The 19,474-nt window shown below is 40.1% G+C and overlaps 1 protein-coding gene across 4 annotated transcripts in view; it reads right to left on the reverse strand.

Annotated features, from left to right (window-relative positions):
- The window catches only part of ADAMTS12 (ADAM metallopeptidase with thrombospondin type 1 motif 12), a 198,952-nt gene that overhangs the window by 35,759 nt on the left and 143,719 nt on the right, over positions 1 to 19,474 (reverse strand). For all 4 annotated transcript variants that reach the window (XM_064438863.1, XM_064438862.1, XM_064438859.1 and 1 more), the window contains 3 exons: positions 18,680 to 18,821; positions 10,710 to 10,836; positions 2,549 to 2,759 (listed from right to left, as the gene is read on the reverse strand). In XM_064438863.1, coding sequence (XP_064294933.1) covers positions 2,549 to 2,759; positions 10,710 to 10,836; positions 18,680 to 18,821 — 480 coding nt within the window. The remainder of the gene's footprint in view (positions 1 to 2,548; positions 2,760 to 10,709; positions 10,837 to 18,679; positions 18,822 to 19,474) is intronic.

The raw sequence follows: 19,474 nt of genomic DNA on the forward strand, positions 1-19,474 counted from the left end.
CTTTTGGGGGTAATGGCTGTCTCCCAGAATTAGCTTTGGAAATCTCTGCTTTAGATTACAGCCATGTACTAAACCCAGATTTTAGAATGGCTACAATGCTGTACCCTTGTTATCTGCCTAATTAAGTACGTTCAGTTTATAAGATACAGATTGATTTTCTAACAGCCAGATAAGTTCAGAGCAAAAGGAAGTTTTGCCTGTGTAAAATCTCTCCCTTACATTCGCCAGTAAAGTACATTCTGAAGTTACACGTGTCCTGAAAATCCTGTCATTTGTGCAGGAGAAATGATCTGTCCTAGGCACCCTCCCCAGTTTCTACAGGTGTAGAAATTTATTTTTGTCAGGAACTTGCAAATATAATCCAACAACACATGCGCATTGGCTGTATTCTGTAACAGCATGCTATTTCTATTGTACTGCTAGCCACATAATCCCAGTCTATTTTTGCAAAGGCAGTTAAAACATGGTGGCTACTCAATTCACAAAACAGCAGCATAAACTGAATTAGTACTGTCACAAAATTTTATTAGTTCAGTATCCGAATCTGCTCTCAAACACAATAGTGAGTTTGGTAAAAAAAAAAGTTAGGAGAAAGAAGTGGGAGGCCTTTTAAAAAAGGAGAATAGGATATCATATCATATCATATCATATCATATCATATCATATCATATCATATCTTCCATTGGAAGGGACCTACAGCGATCCTCTAGCCCAACTGCCTGACCACTTCAGGACTGACCAAAAGTTAAAGCATGTTATTAAGGGCTCTGTCCAAATGCCCCTTAAACACTGACAGGCTTGGGGCATCGACCACCTCTCTAGGAAGCCTCTTTCAGTGTTTGACCACCCCCTCAGTAAAGAAATGCTTCGTAATGTCCAGTCTAAACCTCCCCTGGTGCAGCTTTGAACCATTCCCACACATTCTGTCACGGGATCCCAGGGAGAAGACATCAGCATTTCCCTCTCCACCTCCTCAAAAAAGCCTCCTTTTCTCCAAACTAGACAAGCCCAAAGTCCTTAGCCATTCCTCATAGGCCATGTCCTCCAGCCCTTTCACCAGCTTTGTTGCCCTCCTCTGGACGTATTCAAGGACCTTCATGCCCTTCTTAAACCGTGAGGCCCAGAACTGCCCACAGTGCTCAAGGTGAGGCCGCACCAACGCTGCATACAGCAGGATAGTCACCTCTCTTGACCGGCTGGTTACGCTGTGTTTGGTGCACCCCAGGTTGCAGTTTGCCCTCTTGGCTGCCAGGGCACACTGCTGACTCACACTGAGCCTGCTCTCTACCAGCACCCCCAGATCCCTTTCTGCAGGGCTGCTCTCCAGCCGCTCCTCTCCCAGTTTGTATTTGTGCCCGGCATTACTCCATTTCAAGTATACTTCTTAAATTTTATCCCATTAATCATTTCCCAATGCTTCAATCTATCCAGATACCTCTGCAAGGCTTCTTGTCCCTCAAGAGAATCAATAGCAACTCCCAGTTTGGTATCATCAGCAAACTTGCTAATGGTGCATTCAACTCCTGCAAGATCATTGGTCTTGGAAGTTTTGAAAACCTTAGTAAACTGCTTTTTTATTGACACCTGAAGCGGAAAATATTTGTTGCGCATTTGTTGTCATGACTGTCAGCTAAATGCCTACTTGTGAGTTGAGCCATGAGCAAGTCATACTACAACAGAATCAGAATAAAATAATTTTAGAATTTCACGACTCAAAACCTATTTCTCCCCACTCCAGAAGAAATATCTTAGTGTGTTTTTAGTTTTCATGGAGAAGTAGACTGCTCCACATGCTGGGGACCCTGAACTCTCCTTGCCTTCAATGGAAAGTGAAGTTGTGAAACACCTGTAGGCACTAGCATCCTAATCTAAAGAAAACTAAGAAGCATGAGGTCCTTCCACAGATTAAAACCTATGGTAAAGCACACCAAAAGAGTGGTCCCTACTACTACTACTAAACATTGCAGAATAAGTTGCAGTATATTTAAACAAATTTAGTATACTGCTGCCATCATTTTGATGACCTTAGTTCATCAGTTGGCAGTGAAATAACTGCACAATATTTAATTAACTCTTGAAGGATACAGAGGCACTCCAGTGTGTGTTACGGCTTCAGATTAATACCAGAAATAAAAAGCTTGCATGCTATGACAAAACCAGCAGAGTTATGAATGCAAGAGATATGAATGTAAAGAATGTAAAAATGCTTCTTTGTAGGCCTACAGACATGACACAGAGTCTCTCCCCATCTGGTCCACAGCAGTAATGAGTATTACACAGATTTTTAGCAGGGAAGCGTGCTCTGTTCTACAGTCCCAAAAGCTCAGCAAGCCAAACGCCCAGAAACAGTTAACACGCAACACTTGCTGAGTTCTTTAACAAGCAGAGCAGCTTTTCTTTTCTGCACAAAGGATTTGTGAAGACATGTTAACAGAAGAAAATTAAAAGAAAAAAAAAAAGGCAAAAAAGCAGGTTATTGGTCCTCTCTGATGACTATAACGGGTCATCTTGAAAAAAACGTTCAATATCACAGTTGACATGAATTTACCTCAGTCCAGTTGCTCACTGTCCAGTCAGATGGGCACAAGACATCTCTGTTGCATGACAGATGGGTCTTTGGTTTAAGCAAGTGCCGGCACTCTGTGACAGCCAGTGCCTGCTCATCAGATCCCACTGTCTGGATACAAAGAACAGTTCGCTTCTTCTGGCCTGTTGGGCCACATGTGGTTGAACATTTCTGCCACTCTCCTGCCCACCATCTGAAAAACAGTGGGGTAAGAATCATCAGAAAACAATCCATCACAAGCACGTTAAGGAAAAGGTCAGAGAGTACAAGAGAAAGAACCAGTAATTTCAATTCTGGGTTCAGATATATGGTTTTCATATTAAGTCCAGATCACTCAAGCTTTCCCATCTGCTCTGTGCTCTAGTACCAGCCAGTCACTGAAAGATGCTGATTCCCCACAAAGCAGTAGGCACCAAGTATTACACTTCTACAGTCCATAAGAATTCTCTGAGTAGATGGTCTTTCAAATTCAAATTTGAGGAACCACTAGCAAGTTTAGTAATCTATTTACTCTACCTTATTGTTTATCTGCTTATCGGTACCTCAGTACCAAAAGAGTTAACAAATGAGAATTGCTGGAGAATCTGTAAGGACAGCACAGAGGTGGAGAAGGTCCCTGCACACATCTATGTAGCCAGTACAGCACAAGTGATCAGACTGGCCCTGCAATACCTCCAGAAGGGGAAGCAGCAAAGCACACAACCCCAAAAACCAGGCTAGTCAGAGGTATGCTGTGTGCACCCACGTGGAATCAGTGCCCTGCAGCGCTGTACCTCTGGGCCTAGCCTCTAGTTCTGCACTAGGTTGGACTATTTTGTACTTTATTCCACCATAAAATAAAAATGAGCCCCTTATGTGACTCTTTCCTGATTAAAGATGGTCTTCTAGTAGTGTGCTATGCAGTGTTGCACTGAATGAAAGATGTGTCCTCTAGTGCAGTATTTTCCAATGTAAAACACTGATGAGAACTGTCCCCTTTAGTCTCAGTTTACCTTAGTGTTTCTCCAGCTTCATCTAAACATTTCTTCTCGTGCTGACCCAGCGTGGATCAAATATCTGCATACCTGCCTTCCATGACAAGAAAGGAGGGCAAAAGCTTCTGGGCTTCTCCTATTTGAGAAGCATTGGCATCAACTGTGACATTTGCCTAGAGATTTACCTTTATAGTCTTTAAAAAAACCCACCATATTTTTCCTTCCACTTTAGAGGGCCATAGGCAAGAGCATTGCTCCAAGCTGCTGTATAAAAAATCCATCCCAGCTGTGAACTCTAAGAAACAAAAACACAATATCACTTGTTCCTGAGTTTTGAAGCAGGTCATGACAAAGCCTCCCACTGAAAACAAAACCAAGATATATTTGGAAAACACCTTTCTAGACAGAAATGCAGAAAAAATTGGTTTTGGCTTACAACCAACACCATTCTATTGTATTTTTTTCCCTTTAAGGTCAGTGAACTTAGAGCAAAATAATCCCTTTCTGATAAATACATAAAAGTTTAACATCCAGTTTTATAACAGTTTTTGCTCCTTGCTTTGTCTCCCCTCTGACTGCATTTTTGGCTTCTTCGCTTTGCTGATAATCCCTCTACCCTTTCCTCTGTAGTTGCCATGTTCCTTCTCTGTTTCCCAATTAATTTATTCTTCAGTTGCAAATGAGCTGTCACTGATGTGGAAGGCACCGATATCTATTCCCAATCATTTAAAGAAAAGCAAAAATACTCAGAGCAATCAAGCTATGCACACAGCTCATTTGTGCAACCATTTGATCTTCTTTGGGGTACCTAAACCTACCTTCCTTCTCTTTAGTTATGTATACATACTGCATTTGCTTTTGAATTACCCTAGGAGGCCTTTGGGGCACAGACTGTTTTGCTACATGCTTTAGAATGCAGCCCATTGCCACCACAACCCTGTGTGAGGCATCTGGACATTGCCGCAATAAAAGAACAAATTATTTTTCTCCTTTTCCTGACTTTCTTCAGATTGTTGGAACTGGCTGGATGGTTACCCACTATCAGTACAGGCTGGGGGATTAAGGGATTGAAAGCATCCATGCCGACAAGGACTTGGGGGTACTGGTGAACAAAAGGCTGCACACGAGCCAACAATGTGCGCTTGCAGCCCAGAAAGCCAACCATACCCTGGGCTGCATCAGATGAAGCGTGGCCAGCAGGTCGAGGGAGGTGATTCTGCCCCTCTGCTCTGCTCTGGTGAGACCCCACCTGCAGTGCTGCGTCCAGCTCTGGAGCCCTCAGCACAGGAAGGACATGGAGCTGTTGGAGCAGGTCCAGAGGAGGCCACAAAAATGATCTGAGGGCTGGAGCACCTCTCCTGTGAGGACAGGCTGAGAGAGTTGGGGTTGTTCAGCCTGGGGAAGAGAAGGCTGTGGGGAGACCTTATGGTGGCCTTTCAGTACTTAAAGGGGGACTACAGGAAAGATGGGGCAACCTCTTCAGCAAGGCCTGCTGTGACAGGACAAGGGGTAAGGGTTTTAAGCTAAAGGAGGGTAGATTTAGACTGAATACATGGAAAACATTTTTTACTATGAGGGTGGTGAAACACTGGAACAGGTTGCCCAGAGAGGTGGTCGATGTCCCATCCCTAAAAACATTCAAGGTCAGGCTGGACGGGGCTCTGAGCAACCTGATCTACTTGAAGATGTCCTTGGTCGCTGCAGGGGGGTTGGACAAGATGACCTTTAAAGGTCCCTTCCAACCCAAAGCATTCTATGATTCGATGTTTCTTGCTCTTCAAGACTTCTGTGAACAACAAAGAAAAACTAACAAGTGGTTAAAGAGAAAATGCATGGGCTCCTCAGTGAAACACAGCTATAAAATAGAGAAAAATGTATTATCACAACCTGAATCAAGGCATTTCAGGGTTGTTTTCTTCTCTCACATCTTCTTTCCAATTTTACCATCTCTAGTATCTTGGAATTTGTTGACACTTCAGCACAAATGCAATTTTAAGTATGTAAATTGTCCTATTAATTTTAATGGAACAAGGTCACATATTTCAAGCTACAGACATGCTAAGCTGACACCTCTTCCTCCCCATTTTCAAATGGCTCTGAGTGAGGGTTCAGAAGTTTGCAGGTTTAAATGCTAAACTCCTAGCAATAAATTAGCAGAGCTTACTACAGAACCTATCTTGCTCAGCAGTAATGGTGCATGATTGCATGCAAAACATTTTTACAAAGTCATGGAAGAAAGTAAAGTGCTTGCTCCAAAGTTAGGAAATCCCAGAATTAAGATTTTATCTTATTGCACCTTCATGGTAGATCTTAAATTACATTTAGTCATTTAACTTTTTCTATAGGGTTCTTCCTCGTTCAGTGCAGGTTCACAGAAGATACTGGTGAGCCAAATAGGTAATTGCCAGTGCCATGTTTACCACACACACTTCAAAAAACTTGCTCTGACCAAAAGTTTATTTTTATCAGTTTTTGATGGTGCGTTTTCCAATTTCTATTCTAGGGTGCATGCACGTGCTTTAAACACTCAAGCGTGAGAAACTTAACATGGAAGGACATGCACTCTTGTCTGTTCATGGTCCAAAACTGAGGACTTCTGAACTGTGGCTGAAGTTGAAGCTGAACAGGTTCCCTAGCTGACAGGGAAGAAAGGCAAATCAAGGATGGCAGAACACCTCCCATCCATTTGTTCTGGTACAGGATACTCCAAAGCAGATCCTGGACCACACAGAAAGGAGCAGCACCTGAGCGACTGCTTTGCCAAACTCTATCTGACTTGGAGCTTCTGCTGTCTCCTCACACTACAGAGGAATAAGCAAAACCAGAGGTGACTGCTAGGCACACATCCAGGACTGACAAAGCAATCTCAAATCCAAACATGCAACTTCAAAGTTGAAATGACCAAGCTATTGGAACCCCCATCTGTAAGCTAAAGAGTGGAAGGCACTGCCAGACAGACTTAGCTCTGGGCAGGTTATAAACACGGCTTTCTTAAGATCACACCTACAGAGACATGACTGGCAAAGAAAAGGATATGGGGAACAAAACTAGTAGGTATCTGTGCTGATTTTGGTGAGAGACCGGGAGTAGTTGGTGGAAACTGAAGTCTGATAGGAGTTGCCATCCAATGCTTGTTCCTGCCTCTGGTTTCTGATGGCATTTACCACTAGAGCAACTGACCTGTTCTTAAATATTAATGTACCACCTGATCCCTCCAAAGTGACAGGACTGTCTTACCTCCACAGTCAGGCATGGCTAGGAAAGATTGAGGTAACAAACAAACAAACAAGCAAAATGCATGATTTAGGCAATTTATTTATTTCTGCAAGCAGTAATTTTCCTGAGGCTGTCAAAATAGAGAGCAGTCTGTATGGTGACAGCATAACCTCAGTTTTCAGCTGCAGCTGTGAGTGCTCAGCTCTTCTGCAACCCAGCTTGGGATAGAGGTAGGGAGAAAATCTGATTCTCTCAGGTGGCATTCAGCTACCTTAAATGAGACCTATCTCTTTTCCTCCCATGCTTTGTTTCAAAGGTCTGTAACAATTAAGGCGTGGCCCAACAGCCTTAACCATTATACAATCCTCATCTATACCTAGATGATCTGTGCTGAATGAGGTGTGGATCCTGTTGAAGAAGTAGTAGCAGGCGGTTTTGGAACCGAAGTTTGCTATATTCATGCCTATGGGGCTGGCTGAATATTCCCTCCCTCCCACCATATTGTGTCACACATAAAGAAAGACTGTTCCTTCACTATGTATTTGTATAGCATTAGGCAAAGCAGATACCAACAGAGCACTGATTTTCACTCTGCATATTATGAGAGAAACAAGATTTCCTATTCTTATTATGCTGTTGGTGTCCACTAAGCAGTCTGGAAGCAGGACAGTACCGTAACAGCAGATAAAAGCAGGAGATCCCAAGTACTTGAAAAATAATCTATTTACGGTTACTTTGTTCAAGTGGTTAGTCAGGTTAAAAAGGCTCCAGGCAATTTTCTTTACAGGGGAGAGCAAATTTTTATTCACAACACTGTAAGTAGTTAAAACCTGTCTCTTTCTTTAAGTAGTATCTATTGATTTTTATCATTAACATCTACAGAGCTACATACCTGTCCACCAAAGAAACATATAACTGGAAATCATATTCCATAGTGTAATGTGGAAAAATCATGCATTTATGCTACAGTCTCATTGCACTCCTGCTAAGCCATATCACTCAAGTTTTACACAAGTGGTTGTATGATCTTTTAATTGTCAGCTGCTCAGCCATCTTTATTTTGTTCTGAGTCAACATGTGACATATAAATATTGTGATATTTTAAATACTGTATTTGTTTTGTTCTTGATTCTTTTAGTAGAAAGTGTGGAAAAATAAACGTAGACCAAATCATCTAAGAAACAAGAATGTTAAGCCTTGGACTTCTCAGAAGCCTGCCATTTAAACAGTTTATAATTAACTTCCTGAAATGGATTAATGAGATAAGATCTGGTTTGTAAATGTCACAAACATTATATAAAGTTAGTCTTTGCCTGTAGCTACTCTTTGATAAATTTTTTAATTCTGATTTCGTGGTCTAGTAGCTAGTTTCACAGTAGCATGTTTTCCATCAGTGGGATTTAGCAGATCATAGCAGGGAGGGTTATGCATGAGAACATCCTTCTTTTTTTAGATAGGATGCTCCTATAAAGAAACTGGTTCACTGCTGGGAAGTGTGAGATCCTCTAACAGTTTCAGTCCAGTGGCTGCAGCACTAACCAAAGATCCCCTGCAGTGTTGTGTTTAACAGCACTGTCCTCAACCCAGCACTGAATTTAGCTACTTCTCTACAGAATACTTCATCTTCGGCAGCTTCACATGAACTCTCAGTTATCCTGTATCATGCCGTTTGGGACAGTCACACCTTCCTCCAACATTCAGATTTTTTTTTGAACCAAACCAGGCTGCACTAAGTGTTGTCTTGCATTTCAGATGAAGATATGCAACGTTCTGTCTGGATTAGAAGTGACATATATGCCATGGAAAGTAAATACCAACTAAATCCCACACTGGGGCTACAGCCTGAACAGAGACCAGATCTACAAAATGAGAGGCTTGGGAAGGGTGGATAGGAATTTATTATTCACTGCCATCTCTTCCAGCAGAAGAACTCAGGGCCACCAACAGAAGCTAGTGAGAGCCAGGTCCAAATTAATTAAAATGAGGTGGTGCTTCACACAGTAGGCATTAAAGTGGTGGAACTTCTGGCATTAGAAGTTGTATATGATGGAAGTTTTATAAGGTTGCAGAGAGAGGCTGGACAAGTACTTGGAAGAGAGGTCCACTGGAGGTTACTGATTAGACAAGCCATAAAAGCCCCTGGAAATGCCTCGAATTAAAAGCAGTTGCAAGTTGGAAGAGTATTAGAAACAGATATAGTTTATGCTTGCCTTGTCTTTTCCTTAGGCACGTAAGCCCTGCTAGGAGCAAGAACAGGGACTTAGACCCTTGGCCAGACTATTACAGTCACTCTGTAATATAGAAAAATAAATACACAACGTGACTCTAGAACTAAATACATATGGGTTTCCTGCACTGCATTTTGTCAGGATTTTGCTGTCCTCAGAAGGATAACTGGTGCTTTCCTCTGCAGTGTAGAACGAGCTTGAGAATCACATAATTCTACAGTTTGCCCAATAAGGGACAAATTCTGCTCCCTCACTTTCAAAAGCAGGTCTAAATGATGCAGTCACTTAGAACAAATAGGATGAATTGAGCTTATTTGGAATTTTGGAATAGATAGCATAATTTACAAGTGCTATGAATAAAAAGCACCCTGATGTATGCAGGTAGCCTCAGCTCTTAGCGAGTCAACTAGTTAACAAGTTTGATCTACTGTCAATTGATTTCCCAGCAATCTACAAATAATTATAAAATGCTGGTAGTTTATGCTTTTAACAGTAGTTCCCAGAGGAGATATCATATACTGTTGTGAAGACAGTTGGAAACAACTGGTAAAACCAACAGCCATGTAGAATTTTTAACATTAAAGCCTCATGAAATTCACTGCTGGCAAATGTAATGCAATAGACTTTAAGGGAATCATTGTAATCACTTCAATTTGATTCTGATCTAACTAGAATTACTACGGAAAGACTGGTATACCATTGCGAACAGCATGATATACAATCTCTGAAGACAATGAAAGACAAAAGTAAGATGTTCCTGTACTTAAAAGCATAAAACTAAAACCAATATTGATTTCTCCCAGCAAATCTATGCCTATTTTATAAGCCCACGGTTCTAGTGTCACCTGGAATGTTTACTGTGGCTAGTCTTCCTTACACGACTTGCTAAAATGGTAGGACAGAAAAAACAGAGATGAAGATGAATTAAAATAATGTTATGGGAATGGAAAAAACTCTTCCCATGTGATCACAGAATGAACAAAGCTGCACTTTGCTGAAAGGAAAAAATAAGAATGGACATGATAAAAAGATGTCAAATAATAAGTGCTATAAAGAAGGTATAATAATTGGAGTTATAGAAGTGGGCATTTCCACTCATCATCCCTCACCAAAAGGACAAAGGAGTATCCAAAATACTGAACAGCAGCATCAAAAGGCTTAAAAAATCCTCTCTGCAAGTTAGTTTTTGGAACACACAGCAATACATTATCACTCAACCTAAGAGAGGATCAGGATTTTAAAATAAATAAGAATTTATATGTTTTTCAGGCACACCTGCACCTAAACTGACCAAAAAGAGGATCTATACAGATGAGAGAGCCATCTCTGCCATAACCAGCACAGACTGCTCAGTAACTTGCACTGGAAACTTCTTAGGGCAGCTCACTCCTAATCTATTAGAATCATAGAATCATTAAGGTTGGAAAAGACCTTAAGGATCATCAAGTCCAACCACCAACCCAACGCTACCATGTTTCCTAAACCATACCCTGAAGTGCCACATCTACACATCTTTTAAACACCTCCAGGGATGGCGACTCTACCACCTCTCTGGGCAGCCTGTTCCAATGCCTGACAACCCTTCCTGCCACCTTGCTCTGCAATGCTTGGGAGCTCTCACCATAGCAGGCCTTAGATGTCACACTTATCTGGTGTTAAAACCAACATTTTCCTTTGAATAAGGCTGCTATTTAGCATTCCCAGAGCCCTCCCAGTATCTGTTACCTGGGTGGACAGTCCTTTTCGTAGCATTTCTTTTGTCGTCCATTTGGCTGTGTTGCTGGGTCACAGAAGGAGTTTTTGATTGCTCCACTTCCCTTCCGCATGCAGTGGGCAATCTGGCGCTGCACCCCTGTGAGACAAAGACACAAAAAAATGATCAGCAATCTATGTAGGCTCGGAATGCACTGTAGAAATCCTCTAGCATGGTGAGTACACACTGATCGTACTCCACATCCCAGAATACAGTAACAGCTGTGAAGTCAGTTCTGCTGAATGTCTGGGCTAAGTCAGGTATGAGCATCCTTTACTCAAGCTGAAAAGGTGCTAAGCAGAGCTCTTTTGAATCAGATAGCTCAAGCAACACATTAGAAAGAACTTTCCTTAATCTCAATTTAGTTGTCAGCCTCAGAAAGGGCTCCTGCAGGCCCTGAAGCATGTTTAAAGGGCTATGAATGGTTCCTGGATTATTTACAGATAAAAGGTAACTCAGCAGCATCAGGCTATTCACAGCAAGGGTATTTTTGCTGGTCTTTTCTTTGTACTTCTGGAAGGCTGTTTAAGCAGAATACAAACTGGAGTGTACAAGCAAAACTATAATCCTGTGACTCTTAATGCTGAGTTCCACTTTTAAGAAGTTTTGGTACAAATCTTGACTGAAAATGATTATGCCATAATACAAGGGAGAAAATCTTCTATTTTCTAAATAACTAATACACAGCACTCATCACGAGGCAAAGCACAGTAATGACAAGAGACACAGAGACATCCCAATTTGGTTTATTTCCTAACAGTTCCACTTACAAAAACACATTTAACACAAAGAAACATGAACCAAAATACTCCATTACCCTAGTGTGAATCTAAAGAAAGACAGTTTCCAGAGGTGGCTGTCTTCCACACAGTTTTGCAATAATTTGAGGTAGGTCCTGTGCTGCAAACCCAGTGTAAAAAAAAATATTGAAATATTACCGTTTGAAAGGGTGTAGCTAGACAGATATGGAGACATTAAAATAGGGGCATAAGGCCCAAACAAGTCCGAAAGACTAAAAAGTCTGAAGAAACCTTGTTTATTAACTCTTGTTAAATTAACTGTGCTATTAATTCAGAGCAATTAATATGCAGATGGAAGGTCACTGTATCTCTGTGACTTTTATCCTTCCCCTGGGAATCAAAGGGCCCAACAGCACTGTTCCTATGATGTGAGGGGTAGGTGCAGGCTATTTTGCAGAACGTCTAGGAACCAAGTTTTTGCTTGCCTCACACCTCCTAATAACTAGCATGGGAAACGATCTGGAAGATAACAACAGTAACCCGTAGATAATAATACTTGGGAAATATGAAAATATTCCTCTGTACAACATATACCTATATTCCTCTATAGAGCAATGTTCCCATATATGGCAATTAAAACATATTTCCTAAAATTTCATGCTAGCATTATGGTTATCTTGCTTCAAGTAATTTCACAGCATTCAATTTTTTTTCCTTTCCAAAATTCAACAATCTAATTGTAAAAATAAACACAGAAAAGATGGAATACCAACTCTAATACTAGGAAATCCAAAGCTAGCAACAGAGGTAACTTCTGGTGGGAGAACTGAGCACAGACCGCATGTGTGAAGGAGAGGTTATAATGAGGTATTACTGAAGAAGGCCTCCACAACACAAGGAAATTAAAAACTTTCTATGCATATTTGGGTCATCCCATAGAAGCAGATGGAAACCTGTATCTCATTTTTATAGTGCCTTAAGACATCAGGTCTGTGATACTGTGAGGAAATGCTATAGCTTTTAGGGTATTTTCAGACTTGCGACTGAGTCATGTAAGACAATCTCTGACAACAGCACAGGATTTGATGACTGAGCCTCCTCCAGTCATACGTGAAGGCTGATTTGCTAAAACAAAGATTAGCTTCACCTAGAAAGGATGATTAAGGGACTGCAGCCCTGTGGCACTGTTAATACTCTTCACTTTGGCATTCAAGCTCCAGCATACATGATGTGGAAGTAGCTGCAAGACTTTGGGACTTCAGCAGCAGAAAGCTTTTTGGTTCAGTGCCGGACTTCCAATGTTTAATGCTCTGTTTTATATTATGAAAAAATGTAACTTGAATAGTTAGCAACCTTCCTGCTAGCTGTAAACAAAGCAGTTTACAGAAAATGTTTCTGTCCTTTTCAAAGTCATGATATGTTGCCGTTACAAATGCAAGTAAGAGAACTTTTTTGCTTTGATTAATTTTTACTGTCATTTCAGCTCCTGTAATTCACTTTAAAACCACTATAAACCTTTGCAGAAGTTTTGTTTCAAGGCTGTACATTCTCATAAAATATTTGCTGATTGCTGGCATCAGTAACCTAATTTATTCACACTAACAATTTTTATTATGGAAGTTATGTGAACTCCCACTGTAGTTTCAAAATCTGGAAAGTTCTGGGATGGCTCTATATATTTAAAGAAGTCATAAATGCAGTTTTTTCATCATGACTGAACAATATGCCACAAGACTGTGTATAGTTCCATTCCAAAGTTGGAAGGAATCCTATAAGCATATATCGGTACACACATATATATGTAGGGATATGTATAATGACATAATGAAACACAGGTATTTTTTTCAGCTTGAGCAAGTTGACCTAGAAAACATGGCAAAAGTAGAAAACTAGTCACCCCACACTGACCCTGCCCCACCAAACATTCACACAGTTACATAACTTAAATGTGCAATATCCTATATAAATCACAGATTAAAAATTCTAAATATACTTAAAAACTCAGTAAAATTCAAAACTTAAACACTATTTGTATAGGGCTCTATACAAAGATGCTGGCTGTATCCATCAGGACATTTTCCTTGTGGTCATAATCCCACTGCAAAGGTCTTGCTTTTCCCTCTGGAGTGGGAACATCCTGTTCCTTTCTGCTCACGTCTGTACTCATCACACTGTAGCCCTTCCCACACCCATGTTTCTTTACTCAGAAGTGCACCATCTCAGCTTTGTGAAAAAAAACCCTAAAAATATTTCTGGGAAGAAAAGAGAAAAGAAGGATGACAACAGTCAGTTCAAAGAATAGTCTAGATTGCACTAAATCTGCTCAGGAATTGCTTCCACCTCTTTGTGCCACTTCATCCCTAATGCAGGACTTTTTAGATGGGAGGTTGACCCACTCAGCTCCTGATTTCTCACTTACGTTTGCAATAAAAGGTGCCAGTCTAAAACCATTTTTGAAACAGAGGACTGCATAGCCCTCAGTTTGGGCAAAATTAAGGCGAAGAACAACAGAAATTAAGGACTAGAAGCAAACATAAAAAAATGTGTATACAAAAGAGCATATTTGATTGAAAACTAATTTGAACATTTAATTGTCACAGTTGTGCATCAAATCAGATACTCCGCAAGGAGTTCACTTTGGTATTTCAATTAACAAGTTATGTACACAAATCAAGAGCAAACCTTTACATTCTCGGTGTTACAAAGCTCAGACCCATAATAATGAAGGAAAACATAGTGACCTTTGTTTCATAAAATCAATGCTACAAGTTTAGTACTACCTTTCAGTTCAGGAACACCTGGAGGTAATTTTGCAAAGTAGCCCTAATAACAGTTGTGAAGTATTTAGAGGGCACATAACAATTAACCCCCAAACAAATCTTACAGTTAAGTCCTATTGCAAAGCTTTGAAAATTTGCCAATTACTGACGTTATTTATGGAGAAGTAAATTTTTGAGGTTGCCTAATATTCTCCCTTAGTTGCAGCTGTGCTGCGCTCTTCTTGTTAGGTTCAATGCCACTCAAAGCTAGTTCTAAGAAACATGATTAAAGCCTTTAGACAAGGATGAAGGATTTATACTTGCAATTTCTAATTGACCATTATTTAAAGAAAGAATAATGGGTAGTTGGTCTAGAAAAAAAAACAAACCCAAACATTCAGTGAGGCATTTAAATTAATCTTCCTATAAAAAAGCTTAAAGGCTTTACATGCTGCCTTGTCAGTAGGCTCTGGAGGGACAGGCTCTTGACCAGAGGGTGCAGCAGTCTGCAGGACACTGTCCGGTGTGCACACATTCTGACAGCAAAGCAATTCCTTTCCGCATAAAGCAAATGGCAGGCAGAGAGTCAAACTGCCCTGCAGTGAGGACACAGCAAGGCTTGTAATTTTTACTATAAATTATCCCCTTCAGCCTTTGTTTGCCATGAAACAGATTGCAATGTAATTACTGAACTATTTTCTACATTGCAAATCGATATCAGGTAATGCAATGTATTATCCTTTTCTCTGCATGCAGTATTAGGTATGTTTGCTACAGAAAAAAATTGATTTTTCAGACACTATCTTTTCCCTGTTAAATAGTGTTATTGTAGACTTGCCAGACCTACTCTTTGAGACTACAGAAGACAGAGGCACATAAAATAAATGAAAGAAAACATGAGGACATTTACATCTTCTCTGTCTTAGTTGCAATGGGAGTTGGGGAAGGGTATGGGTCAGGGCTTGGCATTGTGCTACCTTGAGGCCACAAACCTTTTGGAAAATATCTTTAGGGAGCTGCTCTGGGCTAATTCTGAGAAGGGACAGCTTCACTCTACAAAGACATTATTCAGCATTGGGACTTTTTCCAGGTACACTTCCCTTGGATATGGAGATGTATCATAGGGCTAAAACTGTTTTTTTTTTCCTTAGGTCAGATGAGGCTTTCTTGGATCAGCCCACTCCTGTGCCTGCAGCCCCATTTATCATTCCCTAACTCAGCTTCACACTCTTGGCTCCAGAAGGCATTTGTTTGCATTGTCCTGATCTCTGTGGCTACAAAAGGCCAAACCACCCTTGGATTTACTGCTAGTATATTGACCAGTCATGATGAGAGGCCCTGTGCTGAATCTTTAGGCAGGTCCAGATTTGCCAAGAGAACTAATTCTAGGTAAGGATCAATTTCTCCCACTGGCTGTGGCCATCAAAGTTAGTTCAACAGTCTACCGTTCTTGGCCTTCCCTTTTATCCTGAAAAACTTATTATTATTTATCAACTGATAACAGCAAAATTCCTTGAAGGTTATTTTACTACTACCTTTAGTCTAAATAAATGCAACTTTTCTTACCTCCTTGGCCTGCACTGTAGGCTTGTCTTCATTAAGACCTGTCATGCAGCACACCTATAGCAGAAGATGATCTTATCTACTTCAGTGCGTTTTATCTTACAAACCTTTCCAAACTCTTCAAATGCCTGAGATTTGACACAACAGGTCTGTTACTGCCAATGGCAATAGATTCTGAATCTAAGCAGTGTATGGTCAGATCAAATGAATCTCAACATTCAAAGCCAGAAGGAAGTTCTGTGGAAGTCAGAGAAGGGTGTTGCTTAATCCTGGGAATATTCAGTTCTGCCTTTACTCTGCCTCCTGGTCCTGAACTGAACTCAGTGGGATCAAAGCAGAGTAATGAGTAACCATGTGAGACATTCTGGTTCTAGGTCAACAATCACTGTGGTGCCCATATTCCCTGCTAAATGAGTAAGATTTTAGAGTTTCTAAATTTACATAATGATGGAGAACTAACATTTTCCAAACACACTTTCCCTGCTGCTACGCCCTTTTTGTTATGCAGCAAAGCTCCAGATATTTTTGCTGATGTGTTTGTGTTCCCATCATCCGGGCATAAACCTGGTGCTATACCACTGCACCAGTGTGGTGCTTAGGAGCACCAGCTAGCTCAGATTCAGTGCCAAGCTAACAAAAGAGCAGCACAGCTGGTCCACATTCAGACAGCCCAGAGCACAACCAGATTAAGCATTGGGCACCTGCAGAAAACTGCAGACAGCCTGTAATATCAGAGCTCCCCTGGTTCAAGTGATGCACTGAAGCTCTGTGCCAGGGTTTCCCCTTTTTTATGTGCAGGGAATAAGCAAAAATACCCTGACTGCATCATGTATTAGCAGATTACAGCCTCCTCTAGATCTGTTCAGGTTCTTTTATAAATTTATGTATCTAAGACGAAAGAGAGCAAAGGGTCTATTAATGTATTTTCTCCTGTCCATGAAGGAATGCAGAGAACTGGGAACGATTCTGTATCCTTTTTGGACTGTAATGCATCTCTTGGTTCCACTGCAAAGTCATGTCAGTAAGCCCACAGTCTTGCCTGAAACATATCATTTCTACTTATGCAAAGAAAAAGCTAATGAGCTCAAGAAATATTTCTTAAAAGCCTAAAGACAGTAAACAGGGGAAGTCACTTATTAAATAAAAACTGAAAAAAACTCTATATCCTGCAGTCCTCTATTGAAGTAATCCATGTGGCAGTTAGGAATCAAAGCCAAGTCACACAGTTCTTTAGCCAGAAGGTAGTACACAGGGTCATAATTTACTTAGTGAGAAACAGTTCTGGGAAAAGCGCAGCTGATGTGAAAAAAAAAACCACACCAACATAATAAACAGTCTAATAATAGTTTCCCCCCTCCTCTTTTTGTTATCCTGCCAATTGTTACATTAAACGCTATCCACAACCAGGTATCAGAACTAAAACACACAGCACAAAATTAATCAAAACACTTGGTCTGGGTACCTATTTAAATAATTTTTTTTCCTGCTAACCAGAAAGCACATGGTGTTTTGTGCCCCAAAAAACAAACCACAAAAATATTTGCACAAACATATATCTATATATAAACATCTCCATAATATATCCATTCTACCTCTCAAAATATTTATTATAATATAGGAATGTTATTGGGATGGTGTAATTTACCCTGTTCTTCTAAAACCCTTCTTTTAATCTTCTAAAATTAAGGCCATACAATGTCCTTTGTTCAACCTACTGAAAATGCATTATTTTAGTGTCTTCCCTGACAGGAGAGATTAAAAAATCGTTATTTCTTAATCATCACTGCTTCTAGATTTCCATCTGGATTTGTTACATTTGTTTGTCTTTTTCTTTCATTCTGGAAGCTAGTTAAAGAAAGAAATGATTACCAAAAACCACTGACAACCCCCTATCATTTGAAAGAGGAAAGGCTTATTTCATATTGTTCGTCTGGCTCTAACATTAATCTTATACTGTTTTGTACAGTTTTCACATAGATGGTCAGAGAACAAGGTTCCCATCCTATCTCCAGGTCTCTTCTGTGCAGTGAAACTAAGGAATTAATTCAGGCAGAAGGCTGCAATCTCTTCCCCAAAGGTGCAAACTTCCTTTCACACACAACATTTTTCTCATCCTTTAAAAGTTATTCCTCCAAAGGATGGATAAACACTCCTACTTTTGTAAAGAAAGCGTCAATCTTTTTATCATTATTGTTGCTTTACTGCAAGCATTAACTTCACCTCACTAACCTGTTAACTACGTTAAAGAAAGTTTTCTGCTAGCATTTTCTGTGTGCTACCAAAGGCAAACTTCTAGACAGGCTGTTAGACCCTACTTCATTGTCGTCACTCTGCTTGTCTGGTTTAACATGCTGCACAGAACTACAGTATAACTGCAGCTGTTTCCAAGCCATTGTACTGAGAGTGGCAAAGACATAAGTTCTCTAGACCAATTTAAATGAAGTAATTATTGAGAAATGCACAAAAAGAATTGTTGCTTATCGAGGCAGGACAGAAATGAAGAATATTTTTTGTAGTTAACATATTGGAAAGACTCAGCAGGGGAACAAGGGTAGGCCATAAATCAGTATTGCTGGGAGGTAGGTTTATTGTGAACAATATTGACAACAAATTATAAGGAAAACTGTAGCTTTTCATTTTGGTTCAGAGGTTGAAAATTTCAGGGCACGTGTTACAGAAAGCTATTTGTCTCTAAATTATTTAATAACTTTATATTTTAAAGTCAAAATAAATTATTGTAGCCATCTGACCTGATTTCCCACCAAATGCAGGTTAAAGAACCTTATCTCTTTGAAGACACTGTCTGGATAACTTAAAGTAAAGGTGAGATTTACCAGTAGTGAAGACAAACATGAATAGAAAAAGAAAATGAGGAATTACCTCTTCCACAGGTAACACTGCAGGCTGTCCAGTCTCCATACTGCCAAAAATACTCTGGCTCTCCAATCTCATTCTCATTACTTTCTTCTTTACGTACAGTATATTCATACTTGATGCCAGGGTTAGTTTCTTGAAAAAGTAGCTGGAAAAACAATGTGGTTTATTTAATTACTTCTGATTTTAATAATCTACTGGCCCAAAACTTTCAATAAGTGAAAACAGAACAATAAGCAAGGTTTAAAGCTACCCATTTTGGAGCCTAATACTACTTCAGAAAAGCAGACTGGCTAAAACTTCCATTTGTGCACTGACAGTGGCATACATGTATCTTTTTAAGACACCATCGTTTGCCACACACTTTTGCAAGCAGAGGTGGGAGTAAGTGGGTCAGCATAATTGGTATCCTATTGACTGTAAGAAAATATAATGCAAGTCCATCCAAGGCACTGACAAATATGCTACTGATTAAGAGCTACTGCCTGTCACCATTATAAATTATAATTTCCCTACCCTTCTGAAATAGCTGTTACAAAACAACTAGTAGGTCAGACTTTATTCAGACACTGCTTTAATATTATTTTTCAGTGTTTCTGGATTAAGAAGGAAAATTCCAATTGAGAAGAGCCACTCAAGAAATTTACCATGTGGCTGATGAGAGGGAGAAAAGAAAAACACCAACAAGGGATAGAAGGCTTCAGCAGTGAACTCTTCCTGCTAATTGTTTCCTTGACGTTGTTACTGACAGTGAAGATTGAGCACCCATTAGATATGCCTTCTCACCAGACATTCAAAGTG

This window comes from Phalacrocorax carbo, chromosome Z (assembly GCF_963921805.1).
Source record: "Phalacrocorax carbo chromosome Z, bPhaCar2.1, whole genome shotgun sequence".
NCBI classification, from domain to species: domain Eukaryota; kingdom Metazoa; phylum Chordata; class Aves; order Suliformes; family Phalacrocoracidae; genus Phalacrocorax; species Phalacrocorax carbo.